Source organism: Panthera tigris, chromosome B4 (genome assembly GCF_018350195.1).
Source record: "Panthera tigris isolate Pti1 chromosome B4, P.tigris_Pti1_mat1.1, whole genome shotgun sequence".
NCBI classification, from domain to species: domain Eukaryota; kingdom Metazoa; phylum Chordata; class Mammalia; order Carnivora; family Felidae; genus Panthera; species Panthera tigris.
In genome coordinates, this window is record NC_056666.1 from 12,038,520 (window position 1) to 12,055,612 (window position 17,093).

At 41.0% G+C, this 17,093-nt stretch overlaps 1 protein-coding gene across 4 annotated transcripts in view; it reads left to right on the top strand.

The window, feature by feature from the left end:
- Nucleotides 1-17,093, top strand: part of OPTN (optineurin) — a 38,897-nt gene that overhangs the window by 19,040 nt on the left and 2,764 nt on the right. For 2 of the 4 annotated variants that reach the window (XM_042991066.1, XM_007081220.3), the window contains exons 7-13: nucleotides 6,139-6,241; nucleotides 7,766-7,881; nucleotides 9,476-9,625; nucleotides 10,002-10,095; nucleotides 12,938-13,096; nucleotides 14,730-14,860; nucleotides 15,745-15,827. In XM_042991066.1, the coding sequence (XP_042847000.1) occupies nucleotides 6,139-6,241; nucleotides 7,766-7,881; nucleotides 9,476-9,625; nucleotides 10,002-10,095; nucleotides 12,938-13,096; nucleotides 14,730-14,860; nucleotides 15,745-15,827 (836 nt within the window). Of the gene's footprint in view, nucleotides 1-6,138; nucleotides 6,242-7,765; nucleotides 7,882-9,475; nucleotides 9,626-10,001; nucleotides 10,096-12,937; nucleotides 13,097-14,729; nucleotides 14,861-15,744; nucleotides 15,828-16,553; nucleotides 16,613-17,093 lie in introns of those variants that run through there. The other 2 variants (XM_042991068.1, XM_042991067.1) reach the window with 2 other exon arrangements.

Here is a 17,093-nt window from a genome sequence, read left to right on the forward strand (position 1 = left end):
CCAAACTGTTATCCACATTGGCTGCTCCATTTTATGTTTCCACCAGCAATATATGAGGGTTCTACTTTTCTTCCACATCCTCACTGTGATTTTGATTTCATTTTCTTAACGACTAATATCTTTTCATGTTGCTCATTTGTATACCTTCCTTGAAGAAACATCCCTTGAAATCCTTTGCCCATTTAAAAAAAACTGGATTGCCTTTTTATTACTGAGTTATAAGAGTTCATTATATATTCAAGATGCAAATCCCTTATGAGGTATATGACTTGCAAATATATTCTCCCATTCTGTAGATTATCTTTTCAGTTCCTGGGTGCTATCATTGGCAGCACAAATTTTTTTTTTATTTTTATGTAGTCAGTTTATCTATTTTTCTTATGTCATTTATGCTTTTGGTGTTGTATCTAAGGAGCATTGACTAATCCAGGGTCATGAGGATTCACTCCTATGTTTTCTCCTAAAAGGTTTATAGTTTTAGCTCCTACATTTAGGTCTCTGATCCATTTTCAGTTCATTTGTGTATATGGTGTGAGGTAGGGGACCAACTTCATTCTTTCATGTGTAGATTTCCATTCATCCTAACACCATTTGTTGACCATTCTTTCCCTCACTGAACTGTCTTGCCCCCCTTTGGAATAAATCAGTTGGCCATAGCTGTAAAGATTAATTTCTAGACCCTCAATTTCATTCCTTTGATTTATATGCCTATTCTTTGCTAATACTACACTGTCTTGATTACTATAGTTTTGTAGTAAATTTTGGAATCAGGAGTAATCAGGACGATTATTTTGGCTACTGTGGATTTCATGTTTTTCTGTATAAATCTTAGGATAAGTTTTTCAGTTTCTGTCGGGGGTGGGGTGAGGGGCGGTGGTGTGGAAAGCCAGCTGGGATTTTGTTAAGGATTGCATTGACCCTGGAGTTCAGTTTGGAGAGTTATGCCCTCTTAACATTGTTAAATGTTCTGATCCATGAAAGATAATCCATGGATTTATTTAGGTCAGCTGTGATGTATTTCAGTGATGTTTTGTTGTTTTCAACATATAGGTCATACACTGCTTTTCAAAATTTGTTCCTATGTATTCTGGTCTTTTTAGAACTGTATACATGAAATTGTTTTCTTAATTTCATTTTTGGAGTATTCTTTGGTAGTATGCAGAAATATCACTGGCTTTTTTTTTTTTTTGTATATTATATATTGATCTTGTAGCTTGCAGCCTTGTTAGAACTCACGTATTCGCACTATTAGTTTTTTAGTGGATTCCTTAGGATTTTCTTTATACAAGATCACATCATCTACAAAGAGATAGTGTTACTTCTTCCTTACCAACATGAAATACTTTGTATTTCTTTTTCTTCCATTATTCCACTGGCTAGAATCTCTAGCACAATGTGAAATATAAGTTGAAAAAGCAGACATGCTTGTCTGTTCCTAACCTTAGAGGGAAGGCCTTCAGCCTTTTACCATCAAGTACAATGTTAGCTGTAAGGTTTCATAGATGCTGTGTCAAGTTGAGAAACTGCATTCTAGTTATAGATTGTTACAATTTTTATCATGAAGGGTTTTGGATTTTGTGAAATGCTTTCCATGTCTATGGGGATGATTATATGGGTTTTTAAAGCTTCTGTTAATATGATGTATTATACTGATTGATTTTCACATGTTAAACCTTTCATTCCTGGGTAAATCCCATTGGTCATGATGTATAATCCTTTCTATATGTTGCTAGTTTGGATTGCTAAAATTTTATTTAGGATTTTTGCATCTTTATTCTTAAGGGGTATTAGTCTGTAATTTTCTTTTCTTGTGATGCCTGTGTCTGTTTTTGGTATAAGGGAGATACCAGCCTCATAGAATGTGGTAGACGTGCAAACACACATAAATACTTAGGGGTAAAATTCATCTACGGTATAGAGTTGTGAAGTCAATAAATTTCTATGTGCAAATGTACTTTTTAGAAGTGCAAAATGCTAAACCACATAAGACATGGAAGAGGTTACACAGTAGTTTTAGGACTCCAGTGATTGCAACATTTAATCATAAATATACTACAATATAATTAATTCTCTCAGAAGTTATAGATGCCTTATTGATCTTAAAATTCTAGCACTATAAGAAGCACTTCCTGGGGTCCCTGGGTGGCTCAGTCAGTTAAGCATTCGACTGTTGATCTCAGCTCAGGTCATGATCTCACGGTTTATGAGTTCAAGCCCCACGTCAGGCACTGCTAACCGCTCACTCCCCTGCTCACTCTATCTCTCTCTCTCAAAATAAACTTAAAAAAAAAAAAGTACTTTCTAACTGAAGCAGTTAAAATTTTTAACTATAGAAAGATCTTAAAATGTGAAACCTATGTTATTTATTCAGATGAGGTTAATCTGGAAAACACATTGGCCTTTGTCCGGTGACTTATCTGATAGCTTTTCAAAGGTGCTAAGGGCATGCTGGCTCTAAATCCTAGGTTTTTACACCATATGCTACTGCTGTCCCTTAGAAAATTTCAAAGGTTGACTTCTAGGAGACTAGCACCATGTATTCTCATGGAGCAAAATATTTGTCCTATCTTTTAGACAAATCCCAAAAGCATAGGTAACAGTGCACAGATAAATGAACAAAGGAATGGATGGATGAATGCCCTCCTTTTACACCTTAGTTATCACAGCTGGTTTTTGAAGGGAAGGAGTTACGTGTTGAAGAAGGCCCTCAGTAGCCTGAGTAATCCGTGTGTTTGTATTTTATAGTCAGGTTTACCCCTCCCATGTTCCATACATCATTCTCAGAAGTCAGGTGTAGCCAGTAATTCATCCTTATTTAGCATGATCAGCTTTCATGGTGGAAGTGGAAACTTAGGAATTTGCTAATTATACATCCTGATCGTTCATATGAGATATATATAATTCCTGCTTCCAAAATGATTACAGCCCTCTGTCTGCAGCCACAGCCCTTCAGCCTGCCCTAGGAAGTCCGGCCTGCCCTTGAGATGGCTGTTTTTAGTCTCTCCCCTTGAACACCTGTGAAGGGTCCCATTCCCAGTCGCATTGAATTTCTCCTTTGTGCGCCAGCCTTCTTTCTGTATTTAACAACCAGGAAGTCAGTGATAGTTACCAAGACTAATGTTCTCTAGGTGAGTGTCAGGATGATTTTCTCCTAGCTAAGGCAGGACTGAAACTGAGAAACCTGGTTAGCCTGCTTTGGTTTCATGCTCTATAGGAAATGATGAAAACACATTCCAAGACCGAACATGTGTTTTTCTCAAACAAGTGAGTCTTCAACTCTCTTCATTAATCATGAGAAATAAGGCTATAAACAGTCTAAAATTTATTCTGAAAATTTTTAGGAGATTTGTAGGGAGAGAAGTCAATAGGTTTGTCTTTTTTTTTCCCCATTGTTTTCCAGGATTAGTATTTCATGCAATTTTTTGTTTTCTAAACAAACTTAAACTGACAGCAAGTAAGTGGGGGAAGTGTGTAGAAAGTGTAGCCCAAGAGAATCGAGAGGTAGCACAGAAATTCAGTCCAAGATGAAAATTTTCCTTGGAGAAGAATTTTCCCATGGAGCCCTGTGTCGGATGTGAATAGTGTAATGAAGGGTCATCCGTCAACCCTGCACCAGCTGGCCCTTAACCCATTTATTTGGCTTGGCCTGAAAGAGTGCCCGTGCAGCCCCTTAGGTTTGCAAATGGTTTGGAACCATTTGCATCGGTTCCGGCCATTTTGATGTTTCCCTCCATGTACCAGGCTCAAATTGCTGCTGAATTTTCCCCCTGTTGTGAACACAATCTATTGACCTCCGACTCTGAAAGATGGAGATTTAACTGTCTTTCACCCCCCTCATTGTCATCGCACACAGATGCTTCCGGACCTGGCTTGCCCGCTCCACCTCCAAAATCGGCTATGTTGAAATGTAGTGAGATAAGTACTCAGTGTTGATGTTATTAGACATGCACATGGAGCTGAGTTGAGCTCTGCTCTGTGCCTTGAACATTCTTCCTTTTTTTATACAACTTATTTTTCTTTTGCCTCTATGCATAATTACATTTTTAAAACTTGCTTAGTTTCCCCATGCTCTTCCCCAACAAGGAAACCTCTCAGATGTGTTAGTAGTCTAACAGTATTCTCGCTGCAATCTGGCCTGCTTGCTTCCCAGGTCCTGCTACATTGAACTCATCTTGGCACCTCCCTTTACTTTTGCCCTGGGGAACTCCTTCATCTCTCCTGTGTTCCATCACCTGTTTCCTGAATCTAATGCCTTTCCTATGCTTTTTTTAAAAATTTCTTTTCAAATCAAGCCCACCATATCTCCACTGACTCACTGAAAAAAGAATTTATGGGCAGTATATTTTCTGACACCTTCATATCTGAAAATCTCTCCTCCTGCCTTTATACTTCATGGATAGTTTGGCTAGATATAGAATTCTGTAATCGGATATAATTTTCCCTCCACTTTTCGAAAACGTGGCTTCCTTGTGCCCTCGGTTTTGGTGTTACTGCTGAGAAACCCAGTGCCATTGTGATTCTTCATGTTTGTGGTGATGAGACTTCTCACATGCGTTGGTGGTGAACCTGTTTTTCATCTGTCTGTTCTGGACACTCTTGGGCTCTTTCATTCTGCAGACTCATGTCCTTCAGTTCTTTAAAAATGATCTTGAATTCATTTACTAATTATCTCTAACCCTCAGTTTTCTTTGTTCTCTCTTTCTAGCATCACTTTTCTTTTTGAATTGGATCTCCTGTGGTTTAACCCCTTGTTCCCTTTTTCTAGCTCTCCTTTTTTCTTCTTTCTCCTTTCTGATACATTTGATCAACTTTCATCTTCCTTTTTTGCAGGAGAGAATCTTTTTTATTGTGTTCCATTTTTTTGGTGGTTGTAGTGTTTATGTGTCTAAGGATCCTTCATCAGTGCTGTTTTTTGCTTTTTTTTTTCCCCACTGGCATATTCTGTTTTCAGCAAATTACTCTTTTCAGTTTCATATTAAGATTTCCCTTAAATGTCCAGCAGTCTTGCCTGTTTGCTCAGATTCAGCAGGATAATAGGGTATTAGAAGCTGATTGCAGCTCTGGGTCCACATCTCAGGAGATCTGGCTGGGAGGTTTTCTCGGGGAAGCCCTGTGTCAGAAACTTTAAATCTTTTCCCTTATGCTGGAGTATCCTTATGTACTTCAACGGAGACTCTTCCAGCATCCTGCCTGGAAGGTACTTTTCTAGATGTCAAAGTCCTTGAGTAGGAAGAGGTGGCTGAGGGTCTTAGTGTTCTGTGTGTAAGTTCCCCTTACAGAAGAACCCACTTCTCATCTCTTACTAATGTCTGACTCCAGAAACCCTTTATTTTGTGATCTTGTAGTCCCTCTTAAACAGGCCCCATCTTTGTCCCCAGATCCCGACGTACCTGGTGCCGATGACTCCTGAGCCTTTTGGTTCCCACAGTGTCGATGACCTTACACTGGCTCTCCCTACTGTTGGCTTCAGACCCAGCTCTATTGGCTCAGTTCCCACTCGTAGCCGTGCCCCCAAATCTTCTTGCTGTTACTTCCTTTCCCTTTCTATTTGTTCTTGTACGCACGTGGCTTTTTAAAAGTCATTTTGGTGGGGTTCAGGGTGGGACAAGAATTACATGCATGTATTCAGTATACTATCTTTAACCAGAAATCTCTTCTTGTTTTATTTGAGCTGGGCTGGCTTTCATGTGGTTATGATTCAGTGGAGGAAGGTTGGTCCATTTGTGTGTTTTTAGGGACTTGCGACCTTTGATGGGTCCTAAAAAGGCATCCTCTCTCTGCTGAATCCTTATAAAGGGACACACAGTCTTGTAACACACGTGCATGACCTACGTACACACAAAAACACAGATTTTAAAAATATTTCTGCATATTACTGTTACGTGAAAAGTGGCAGTGTTTTTCAGTGTTTGGGATGATTTATGCCTTTTACCCTGCCTAAACCCATCCCTTCAGTCAATTCTAGCCAATTTGAGGATGAGAGCAAAACCCAAAAAAGTTAACGTAGCAAGTGCAGAGAAATTTTGAAGCCCCAGATCTCTCATCGATTTCAAACGGTGTTCTTTTAGTGCTTCCGCAACTGTTTCTCTTCTTGAAGCCACAGAGAAAGTAACTTTTCCATATTCTGCACTTTTTCAGAGTTTCATATTTTGAAAAGAAAGCCAGTGATCATGCGGAAGTCGAGACCCAGACAGAGACGAGCAAAGAAAAAGAGAAAGAAGAGGAGAAAGGCCCAGAAACCGTGGGTACTCAGGTTCTCAGACTCTGTCACCCCCCCTGAGGGCCCAAAGCGTGGTATCTGAAGTCGAGTCTTGTGTCGGGTTCTTCGCATTAGAAATAGAAATAATTTTAATGTTGGATATATTCTATTTCTCTCCTATTCCATGTCCCGATTTGAAATTCATCCATAGTAAATTGTAGGGAGATGTGTTCCCATCCCAGTGATTCTAGGGAATCACGCCTCTGTCTCTTCTTGGCTGATTTCTCTCCTAACTTACTGAGTGAACAGGCCTGCTAATGGAGAAAGGAATGTTGTCCACTTTGTAATAAGATCATTTGAGAATATGACCCAGAAACTCGAGATCTCATTAAAAGCTTTTGGTTCTACCCTCCTACTGGTTTGAATGACATAGTTTGAATGAAAAGCTTGTACCACCAGTGTCCCGTGGCAGCTCAGAGATGTGCCCTTGGAGCCTGCCACATGGTCTTCAGCTTAGGGAAGGCTGGCGAAGCCAGGAAGTTGTGAGGGCTGCAGTTGCCCACGTGACAAGCGTGGACGTAAGATGCTCACCTCAGCGGATTCATTTATTCAGCAAATGTATGCGGAGTGCCTACCGTATGCCATGGCCGGGGCTGAGTCTCCTACTTCAAGAGACTGACGACCACTTAAAACACAGAGACGAAGAGGCAGCCTGGGCGTAATCGTACTTGGTTGACCAAAACCATTTGTTAGTAATAGAGAAGTACCGAGACTTCCAAGGCAACATAAAACTCATTGCCAGCAATTCTGCCAGAACTGCCGGGAAAAAGGCGGTTCAGTGAAAAAAGTGGAGTAAACTGGAGACATAAATCAGCCAGGGAATATGGATGGGCATGGGTTGCTGTCTGGATAAATTAGATTGTGCTCTGACACCACTATGTTCTGTGATCCCCTGGACCGTGATCAGTATTAACTTAGTTATGATAAAGGACGAGCAGAAATTAGCAAAACCTAAAATGCCTGCAGCCTCTCTCTATTTAAAAGTCAAAACCTTAACATCTGGGAATGTTTGTGTGAATTTTGGCCCCTACAAGTCTTAAGAAGGGAGGTTCTTGGGTTGCCAAGTATCAAAGAGGAGACGTTTTTCTTCCATTTAAATAAACTCCACCCATTTCTATAAGAAAAAAAACTATGATAAAGTCATTATCACAACTGCATCCGAATTGATCATTTATGTAAGAAAAAGAGCATTTTGTGTATACATATATGTTATATTTATTTATATTTATCTATTTATATTTATTAGTGATTATACATATAAATTACACATTGTGAAATATAAACTGTTATATATAACTAGTAAATACAGACATATCAGGTGACAGAGTTGTATCTAAAACGTTTCTTTTCATGTACAGTATTTGGGGTGTTCATTGTCCAAAGTTTAATCAATTCACCCATCAGTCTTAGTTGGACACTAATGGTTCACACTGTTTTCTCACAAAGAGGTTCATTTGATCTCTGATGTGAATTGCATGTGCGTGCTTGGGATTTTCTGTGTGACAGGTTGGAAGCGAAGTGGAGACGTTGAACCTTCAGGTGACCACCCTATTTAAGGAGCTTCAAGAGGCTCATACAAAACTCAGCGAAGCTGAGCTAATGAAGAAGAGACTTCAAGAGAAGTAAGAGTGAGGGATGAATTTTTTCTTCTTCTTCGGAAAGTGTACATTTTGACAAAATACCATGTAAAAACATGGTTTCGCTACTGTGTTACCGAAAGAAAAATAGAAACCTAATTAAAATCTGAATTTGGAAAACACGAATGTTGAGGTGAATGCACAGGTTCACGTGAAATACGTGTACGAAAATGCGGGGGGTGGGGGGCCGGGGAAATCTGGTTCAGCTGTTTGCGGGTGTCAGTGAAATGCACTAGCCTCTGTGAGGACCTGTAAAAAAGCAGTAAGCCAGATGTCCTGTGACCTTCCTGAGTCAACAGCGTTGATACAAAGACGCATAAACGAAAGCTGCAAAGCGCAAAAAGAACTGGAATGAGATTTATTGAGGAAAAGAAAATCATTTTCAATCAGTTATGAAGGCTACTGTTTACACTGAGAACTTTGCATGTGCTTGTTTTTCTTGATGTAACGAGTTACCCAGAATTTAGAAGAGCGAAGTTTATGTGGTTCTTTGGGATTGGCTGGCAAGCATATTCCCGGCACGGTGTAGGAGCGTATGTTGCCTGGGAGTTAAATTTACCAAGGCTAAACAGTATTCTGGTAATCTGGCACAGCATGGTAGCGAAAGCTAGGGACTTTGGACAAACTGACCTCGTTGAAATGTGGATCTACAATTCATTTGTGGTATTAGCTTGGGCAAGTTGGTTATTTAACCTCTCTGAGCCCTAGTTTTATCATTTGTAAAATGTGTGTCATTATCCCTACTTCGTAACGTGTTGAGATGTTTGACACGCTTGGCGTTAATGCCTTGCATGTGGCCACCGTAGTTTCATATTTACTATTATTATACTGAAATTCTCTTTCTGATCTTTAAGAGGGCTTAGGATATTTTCTTTTCCCTTATTAAATCTTTGTCATGGGGCCCCTGGGTGGCTCAGTCAATTAAGCATCCAAATTCAGCTCAGGTCATGACCTCACGGTTCATGAGTTCAAGCCCCATGTCAGGCTCTGTGCTCACAGCTCAGAGCCTGGAGCCTGCTTCTGATTCTGTGTCTGCCCCTCCCCCACTCATGCTCTGTCTCTCTCTGTCTCAAAAATAAACACTAAAAAAAAAAACAAACTTTGTCAGAAGTCATATTCTTTGTGCTTAACAGAACTCATAACTTTTTAAAATATTGACAATATCCATGGATCAGTATGTGAAAAGGACCTTTAGCCAATTACTATTTTGGTCTGTGTCTGAAGAACAAAAATATGTTTTTACATGACTACATAAGGCAGTTTTTACATGACTGCGTAAGGCTTGTGTGGTCTTAGATCTGTACTTTTTTACATTAGGCATACGGATTCTGAAATATGTAAATTTATTTTCCAAGAAAAGATCTGTATTTTTTTAATGTTTAGTCATGAGGGTTTAGAAATACTGCCTGTTTCTAGTAAAGAAGCAAGGAGGATAAAATATTTTAGTTTGCATTGCTAAATACTCCTTGAAAAATGCAATCCTAAATTTCTTTGTATTTGCTACAGAGTCTTGGGATTTAAGAGCCACTGAGAAATGAAGGAGCGTCATTCATCCTCATGAAATATCGATCTTTCTTAGGTGTCAGGCCCTTGAAAGGAAGAATTCTGCAACCCCATCAGAGCTGAATGAAAAGCAGGAGCTTGTTTATAACAACAAAAAGTTGGAACTACAAGTGGAAAGCATGCGATCAGAAATCAAAATGGAGCAAGCTAAGACTGAAGATGAAAAGTGAGTAGCCACGGCCAAATGACTACTTGCTGGAAGAAAATAGGAGAGCACTTTTATCAGATTGGAAATAGGACTTGAGAATACATTAAAAGATTTTCTCTTTTATGTATCTCAAGGAGCACAGGAGATTTTCCTGAGGAGATAACATTTGTTTTATTATAACAGAATTATTAACGTGACTTGTAATCAATCTTGATTTTTTTTTTTTTGTAAAGATTGTTTTCTTTGAGAGTAAGAAAATGCTAGCAGGTGGTGGGATGGCAAAGGTAGGAGAGAAGAATTTGCTAGTTGAGTGTTCAGAAGGGGGTTGGAAAGCAAGACTAAGTTCTTATGATATCTCCCCCAAGATTCCATTTCTTACTGTCTTTTTCAATAGGTCCAAGGTAGCCACTCTCCAGGTGACACATAACAAGCTTCTTCAAGAATACAATAATTCATTGAAAACGATCGAGGAGCTAAAAAGGAAAGAGGTACTCATAGGAGAAAATTACTTCCGTAGCCTCATAATAAAAAGAAACCGTTAAACATTTTTATACGTAAAGTAGTTGTCAATCCTTAACTAAGTCTGGTTTCAAAGGGTGCCCTTCATTTTATCATTGATTTCTCGTGTCCGAGTGCGTGTGAGTTCCGGTGTTCTACCTATGTGTAACGTGCTTCGCGTGTAGGGATGGTGCTGAGTCCTACAGTCGGGGAGTAAGTTTTTAGGATTTCTAACAGCAGGTGGGTCTGTAGGACAGCTACCAGCATGGGCTCCCACGTGAGCAGGGCGCGGTGAGACCACTGGCTGCCCCTGGAGGGGTCGTGTCCGTTGAGATATCATGGGGCTAGCTTGCTACTGTCAGTGACCTTGGACCCTGGACTCACCAGACCGTGACTTCCATTAGTATAATACCACCATGATATGGCAGTTTAAACATGGGTAGGTATGTGAGGTGATGGATGTTAATTAACCTGGTTGGGGGAACCCTGTCATGCTGTATACACCTGTCAAATTGCCACATTCTTCACCTTAAATATCTTACAGTTTTATTTGTCAGTTTTACTTGAAGAAAGCTGGGATAAATAAGTAAAGATCATGGAAGCTCTGAATTTGAGTTTATATGCTTATAAATGTACTCTTTGTTTTTCGTTTTTCTTAAGAGAATATTGTTCCTAAGACTTAGTAAATTTTTTTTGATTATTTATTTTTTAATGTTTGTTAATTTATTTTTTGAGAGAGAGATAGTGAGCGGTGGGGGGCCAGAGAAAGAAGGAGACAGAATCCCAAGCAGGCTTCATGCTGTCAGTGCAGAGCCCAGTGTAGGGCTCAAACTCACGAACCGTGAGATCATGACCTGAGCCGAAATCGAGAGCGAACACTTAGCTGACTGAGCCACCCAGGTACCCCTATGTATTTATTTTTAATTGCAACTAAAGTATAGTTGCAATATTATGTCAGATCAGTTTTCATAGTGATTTGATATTTATACACATTTTGAAATGCTCATAATTGTAGTTACCATCTGTCACCATACAAAGTCGTTATGATAGTATTGACCGTACAGTCGACCCTTGAACAAAAGGGGTTTGCATAGGTCCACTTAATGTGCAGCTTTTTTATTTCTTTTTTAAATTTTTAAAAAAATGTTTATTTTTGAGAGAGCGCAAGCAGGGGAGGGACAAAGAAAGAGGGACAGAGGATCTAAAGCGGGCTCTGTGCTGACAGCAGCAAGCCCGATGTGGGGCTCAGACTCACAAATCATGAGATCATGACCTGAGCTGAAGTTGGACACTCAACCAACTGAGCCACCCAGGTGCCCCCTAATATGCAGATTTTTTGAAGTATAGTACTATAAATGTATTTTTTTCTTTATGACTTTCCTAATAACATTTTCTTTTCTCTAGCTCACTTTATTGTCAGAATATAGCATATAACTCATATAACACACAAAGTATGTGTTAACCAACTAAATTATCAGTAAGGCTTCCAGTCAACCATAGACTATTACTAGTTAAATTTCTGGGGAGTCAAAAGTTATGTGTAAATTTGTGACTATGCAGGAGTAAGTACCTCTAACCCCCGTGTTGTTCTAACCCCAACTGTATCCCCTTCCCTGTACTGTGCTTTCCCTTGGCTTATATTTTATAACTAGAAGTTTGTACCTCTTGACCCCCTTCACCTATCTCGCCCATCCCCCTATCTCTCTCTCCTCTGGCAACCACCAGTTTGTTCTCTGTATTTATGAGTTTGTTTCTGTTTTGTTTGTGCATTTGTTTTGTTTTTTAGATGCCACATGTAAGTGAAATCATATGGTATTTGTTTCTCTGACTTACTTCACTTAGCAGAATACCCTCTTGGTCCATCCATATTGTCACAAATGGCAACATTTCAGTCTTTTTATGGCTGACTAATACTTCATTGTGCATACACATATATACACATCACTTCTTTGATGGACCCTTGGGTTGCTTCCGTATCTTGGCTACTGTAAATAATGCTGTAGTAAACATAGGAGTGGATATATCTTTTTGAATTAGTATTTTCATTTTCTTTGGATATATACACAGAAGTGGAATTGCTGAATCATACGGTAGTTCTATTTTTAATTTTTTGAGGAAACTCCCTACGGTTTTCCAAAGTGGCTGCACCAGTTTACGTTTCCGCCAACAGTGCACAAGGGTTCCCCTTTCTCCACATCCTCACCAACATTTGTTCTCTCTTGTCTTTTTTGATACTGGCCATTCTGACAGGTGTGATGGGATAAATTTTTAACTTAAACACGTTTCTTTTCCACTGACTTCACCAAGTAAGAGTAACATTAGTGGGAAAAATAACAGTAGCAGTGAGTCACAACGTCATTGAGATCAAGGTTTGTTATTATTTCCCTTATTTTAGTGGGGGTTTTTTCATTGTTTTAAATTACGAAATTATAATTTGTGGGGTGCCTTGGTGGCTCAGCTGGTTAAGCATCTGACTCTTGATTTCGGCTCAGGTCATGATCTCACGGTTCATGAGTTCAAGCTCCACATCAAGCTCTGTGCTGACAGTGTGGACCGTGCTTGGGATTCTGTCTCTCTCTCTCTGCCCCTCCCCTGCTCACACTGTGTGTATGTGTGTGTGTGTCTCTCTCAAAAAAAAAAAAAAAAAAAAAAGAAATTATCATTTGCAAGCTGTGAGTTAAATGAATACAACTTTCTGAGCACGTTACCGTTGCCAATGAACAGAACAGTTCAGAGCCTGTCATTTAAAAACAGACAAAACTTCCTTTAATATTTTACTACAGCAGGTTGGATTATGTCACAACCATTCTAGAATACACTTGTCTCTTGCAGTCAGAAAAAGTGGATAAGGTGGTACTACAAGAACTAAGTGAGAAACTGGCGCTGGCAGAGAAGGCCCTGGCTTCCAAGCAGCTTCAGATGGACGAGATGAAGCAGACCATCGCGAAGCAGGAGGAGGACCTGGAGACCATGACTGTCCTGAGGGCTCAGGTGAGCCGCGTCGCGACGGAGCTCAGTGGCGCCAACCCCGGTTGCGGTCTCAAATGGGAAGGCGATGGTGTTTCAGATATATTTTTGGATTTTATATTCTTTCCACCGACATATTTTGTTTAAATTTTATTGAAGCACATCACGTGTGGAAAGTGCACCAGACCGTCCAGTGAAACCATAAAATGTGAGGGGAAAAAAACCTGCTTTTATTAGAGCAATGGGCATTTCTCTATTAAGTAGCCCATTTTTACTTTGTAACTTTGTAACAGTGAAGAGATTGCTACTGTGGCATAATGTTTACGTTTCTAGGTAAGAAATTACCCTCCGATTTAGCAGCTAAAACAATGACAGGCATTCGTTACCTCACAGCATTTCTGTGGGTCGGGCCTCCAGGAACAGGTTAGCAGGGTGATTCCGGCTCAGGGCCCCTCGTGAGGCTGCACTCAGGATCGACTAGAAGACCCGTTTCCAAGCCCGCTCGCTCCCATGGCTGTGGGCGAGAGGCCTCAGTTCCTCACCCCCCGGGCCTCTCCACGGGCTGGCTTGTGCACCCCCGTGACACGGGAGCTGGCTTCCCCCACTGCAGGTAACCCCGGAGAGAATGAGGCGGAAGCCACAGTGTCTTTCATGACCTAGGCTCAGAAGCCACGCACCGCCTTTCTGCGCTACCCTAGTGCTTACGTGGGTTGGCCCTGTTCGTTGTGGGAGGGCACCACGTAAGGGTGTGAATACCAACAGTTGAGGGTCACTGGAGCCATCGTGGAGGCTGACTACTACCGTGGGAAGCGGCGTTTGGGCTTCATTCTCGGTTCAAGTGCTGGTATGACACTTGCCAAGATTAAGAGCTATTAAATTTGTAAATGTAAAATGAGCATAGCAAGGCTACGTTCCCAGGATTTTTGATAAGGTGCAATAAGATAGGAATGTAGGCACCCAACAGAGGACTTTGTGCATGTTTGGCCTCAATAAATACCATCTATTTACTATTACTATTTAAAATTTAACTTAAGGAAAGACTTCATAAACATACCTGACAGAGTAAATAAACCATGTACTATATTAAGCTAACCCTGAATATTATTTTTTTCAAAAGATCAGAGAATTTTGGGGCAACTGGTGGCTCAGTCGGTTAAGCATCTGACTTCAGCTTAGGTCAAGATCTGGTGGTTCATGGGTTCGAGCCCCGTACAGGCTGTGGGCTGACAGCTCAGAGCCTAAAAGCCTGCTTTGGATTCTGTGTCTCCCTCTCTGTCTCTGCTCCTCCCCTACTCACTCTCTCTCTCTCTCTCTCTCTCTCTCTCTCTCTCTCTCTCTCAAAAGTAAACATTTAAAAAATTAAAAAAAAAATCAGAGAATTTTACTGAATGAATGGTACGTGCAGTGTTTAAACCACCTACCTTGGTGTCATTGCCGAGTTCTAATTGTCTAAAGTGCACACACGCGCAGCTTGTCTTCTGTCAGAAGGTGGTTGGAAGGTTACGGTCACCACCCTGGTTTCTAGCAGGAAGATGCACCTGTGACTTACAAGGTGCATCCCAGGAGGCAGCACCCATTCCGCGCCCTGTCCCCAGGTGACTGTGGAGCATCCAAATCCATCCAGGCAGTAACTTCTGTGTCTTTTACCTTCTTCCAGATGGAAGTTTACTGTTCTGACTTTCATGCTGAAAGAGCGGCAAGAGAGAAAATACACGAAGAAAAGGAGCAGCTGGCTTTGCAGCTGGCAATTCTGCTGAAAGAGAATAACGTTTTTGAAGATGGAGGCAGGTGAGGGGAGGGAGGGCTCAGGCCACACACCCGGAGCCCGGGGCGCAGGTGGAGGGCAGGCGGTGGTCAGAGGTGCTTCTTCAGTCGAGCTGCAGGAAGTACTCTGGGCTCACTTCACTTGGTTGCTTCCCCGACACTCAGCCTGACTTACAACAAGGCCTGGTGGCGTCTTGCGGGAACCTGAGGTGTTCTTTGCTTTCAGGCCTTGTGTGTTCCCAGGTTCTAGCCTGCCGCTGTCAGGGGTCAATATTCTGAACACTTTAAACAATTCCGTAATATGTTTGCAGGGCGCCTGGGTGGCCAGTCCGTTAAGCGTCCAGCTCTTGGATTTCTGCTCAGGTCATGATCTCACGGTTATGAGATCAAGCCCCATGTTGGGCTCGCACTAGGCATGGAGCCTACCCGGGATTCTCGCTGTGCGTCTACCCTGCCCTATTGCGCTCGCTCATGCTCTCTCTCTCTCTTTCTCTCTAAAAAGAAAAAATATCACTAGGTCTCGTTCTGCAGCTAGTTTTATGGAACACTGTGATTTTGGACTCTGGGTGTGTGTGTGTGTATGTGTGTGCAGATTTATTTCATTCTCTTGAATTGCCCTATAGTGTCTTCTTTTAGAAATACGCCCCTTTTTTCTAATCCATTTCCTTATCCAGAGACAGTTTGGTTATTTACTGATTTTTTTATCTTAATTGTTATTTTCTTTTACTACACTGTGCTACTACCAATAATATTTCAAACTCAGGTTAACCCTTAAGTTCTGGTTTTTATGAAACTTGCATTTTTTTTCAGCTCTCCCCCCCCCCCCCCATATTGCTCTTGAATGTCTGCTTAATGTTGTCATATTTCAGGGCTTTAAAACATCACTATAGTGTCGCTTTTCATCCCAGTAGGCAGTCCTTGATGGAGATGCAGAGCCGTCATGGGGCAAGAACAAGTGACCCTGACCAGCAGGCCTACCTCGCTCAGAGAGGTGAGTCCCGTGTGATTGTTGGTTTCCAGGGCTCCAGGGGATAACTATTCTATGAAGAGAATGCCTGAAGACAATTTCACTACATTCTACAAAATGAATTTCAGATCAGACTGTGAAAAATGTAGCACCCCGCAGTCTTATTTTCACAGTACCCTAATTCTCCATCCATTACAGACTGACTCCAGACACCAGACTCTCTTCGTGCTGGCAGTTAAGGCCTGGCATAGCCTAACTTTTAACCTTCTCCCCCTCGAATTCCCTCAGCTGTTAGCCAACAGAATCGCTCCCTGTTCCTTGAACTCGTCATAGGCTTGCATACCCGCATATACTTCCTTATGTGGCATCCTTCCCTCACACACGTCCCTGTCCCCCTCCTGTCTCTTTCCACTGAACCCCTACCCCATCTGTAAAACCCATTTCAAATACTGTCCCTGTAATTCTAGCAAAATGTAACCTCTCCCTCCTGAATTTCCAAAGTACTCTGTTCCTCTTATAGGACTCATCTGCTATGTTATATTATAATTATCGATGTGTTCTAAATATGCATCTAGGCGTTGTATTAAATACGCTGTCCCAGAACTTGAATCTTCACCCATTACTTGGTGTTATGCACATAATAATGTTAGCATTTACTGAGTTTACTGTGCATAGACACTGTCCTGATCACTTCATACACGTTATTTCTTGTGATCCTCACAAAATTTCATGAGTTATATATTTTCACAGTTCTCCAGAAGACAAGGTTAAACAACCCAGGATCACAAGGTTAGTTAGGGGCTGAACTGGACACGGAAAACCCAAGATTATCTGACTCTTAACCACTACACGCTACCGCATGTAATAAGTTGTCATCTAATTATGTGCCACATCCAGATTTTAGTTGCCTGAGTGAAATCAGTCTTGACACTTACTAACAGTGCTGTGTTTATTACATGGTTTTAATACACTGTAGTAATGTTTTGTAATGTATAATAAATCCCTGTGTTGTAGTACATCACTGAAAGGGAAGTATTATCCCGGAGTCTAGATAAGAAAAAAAAAGAATTCAAAGGATTGAAGACTGACAGAGCTGCCACTAAAAAGAATCTGGGTTTAGGATGCCATCCCAAATTTCACATAAAACTGGCTTTTTAACATTTTTTTAATGGTGGACCAGTCTGAGTCCCTTCCATATACCAACCGATTACTGAAACGTCACAGTGTCAGCAGCAGCAAGAAAGCAAGCAGGACGTATCGTCACCTGTTCAATCTTGGGGAAATTTCTCT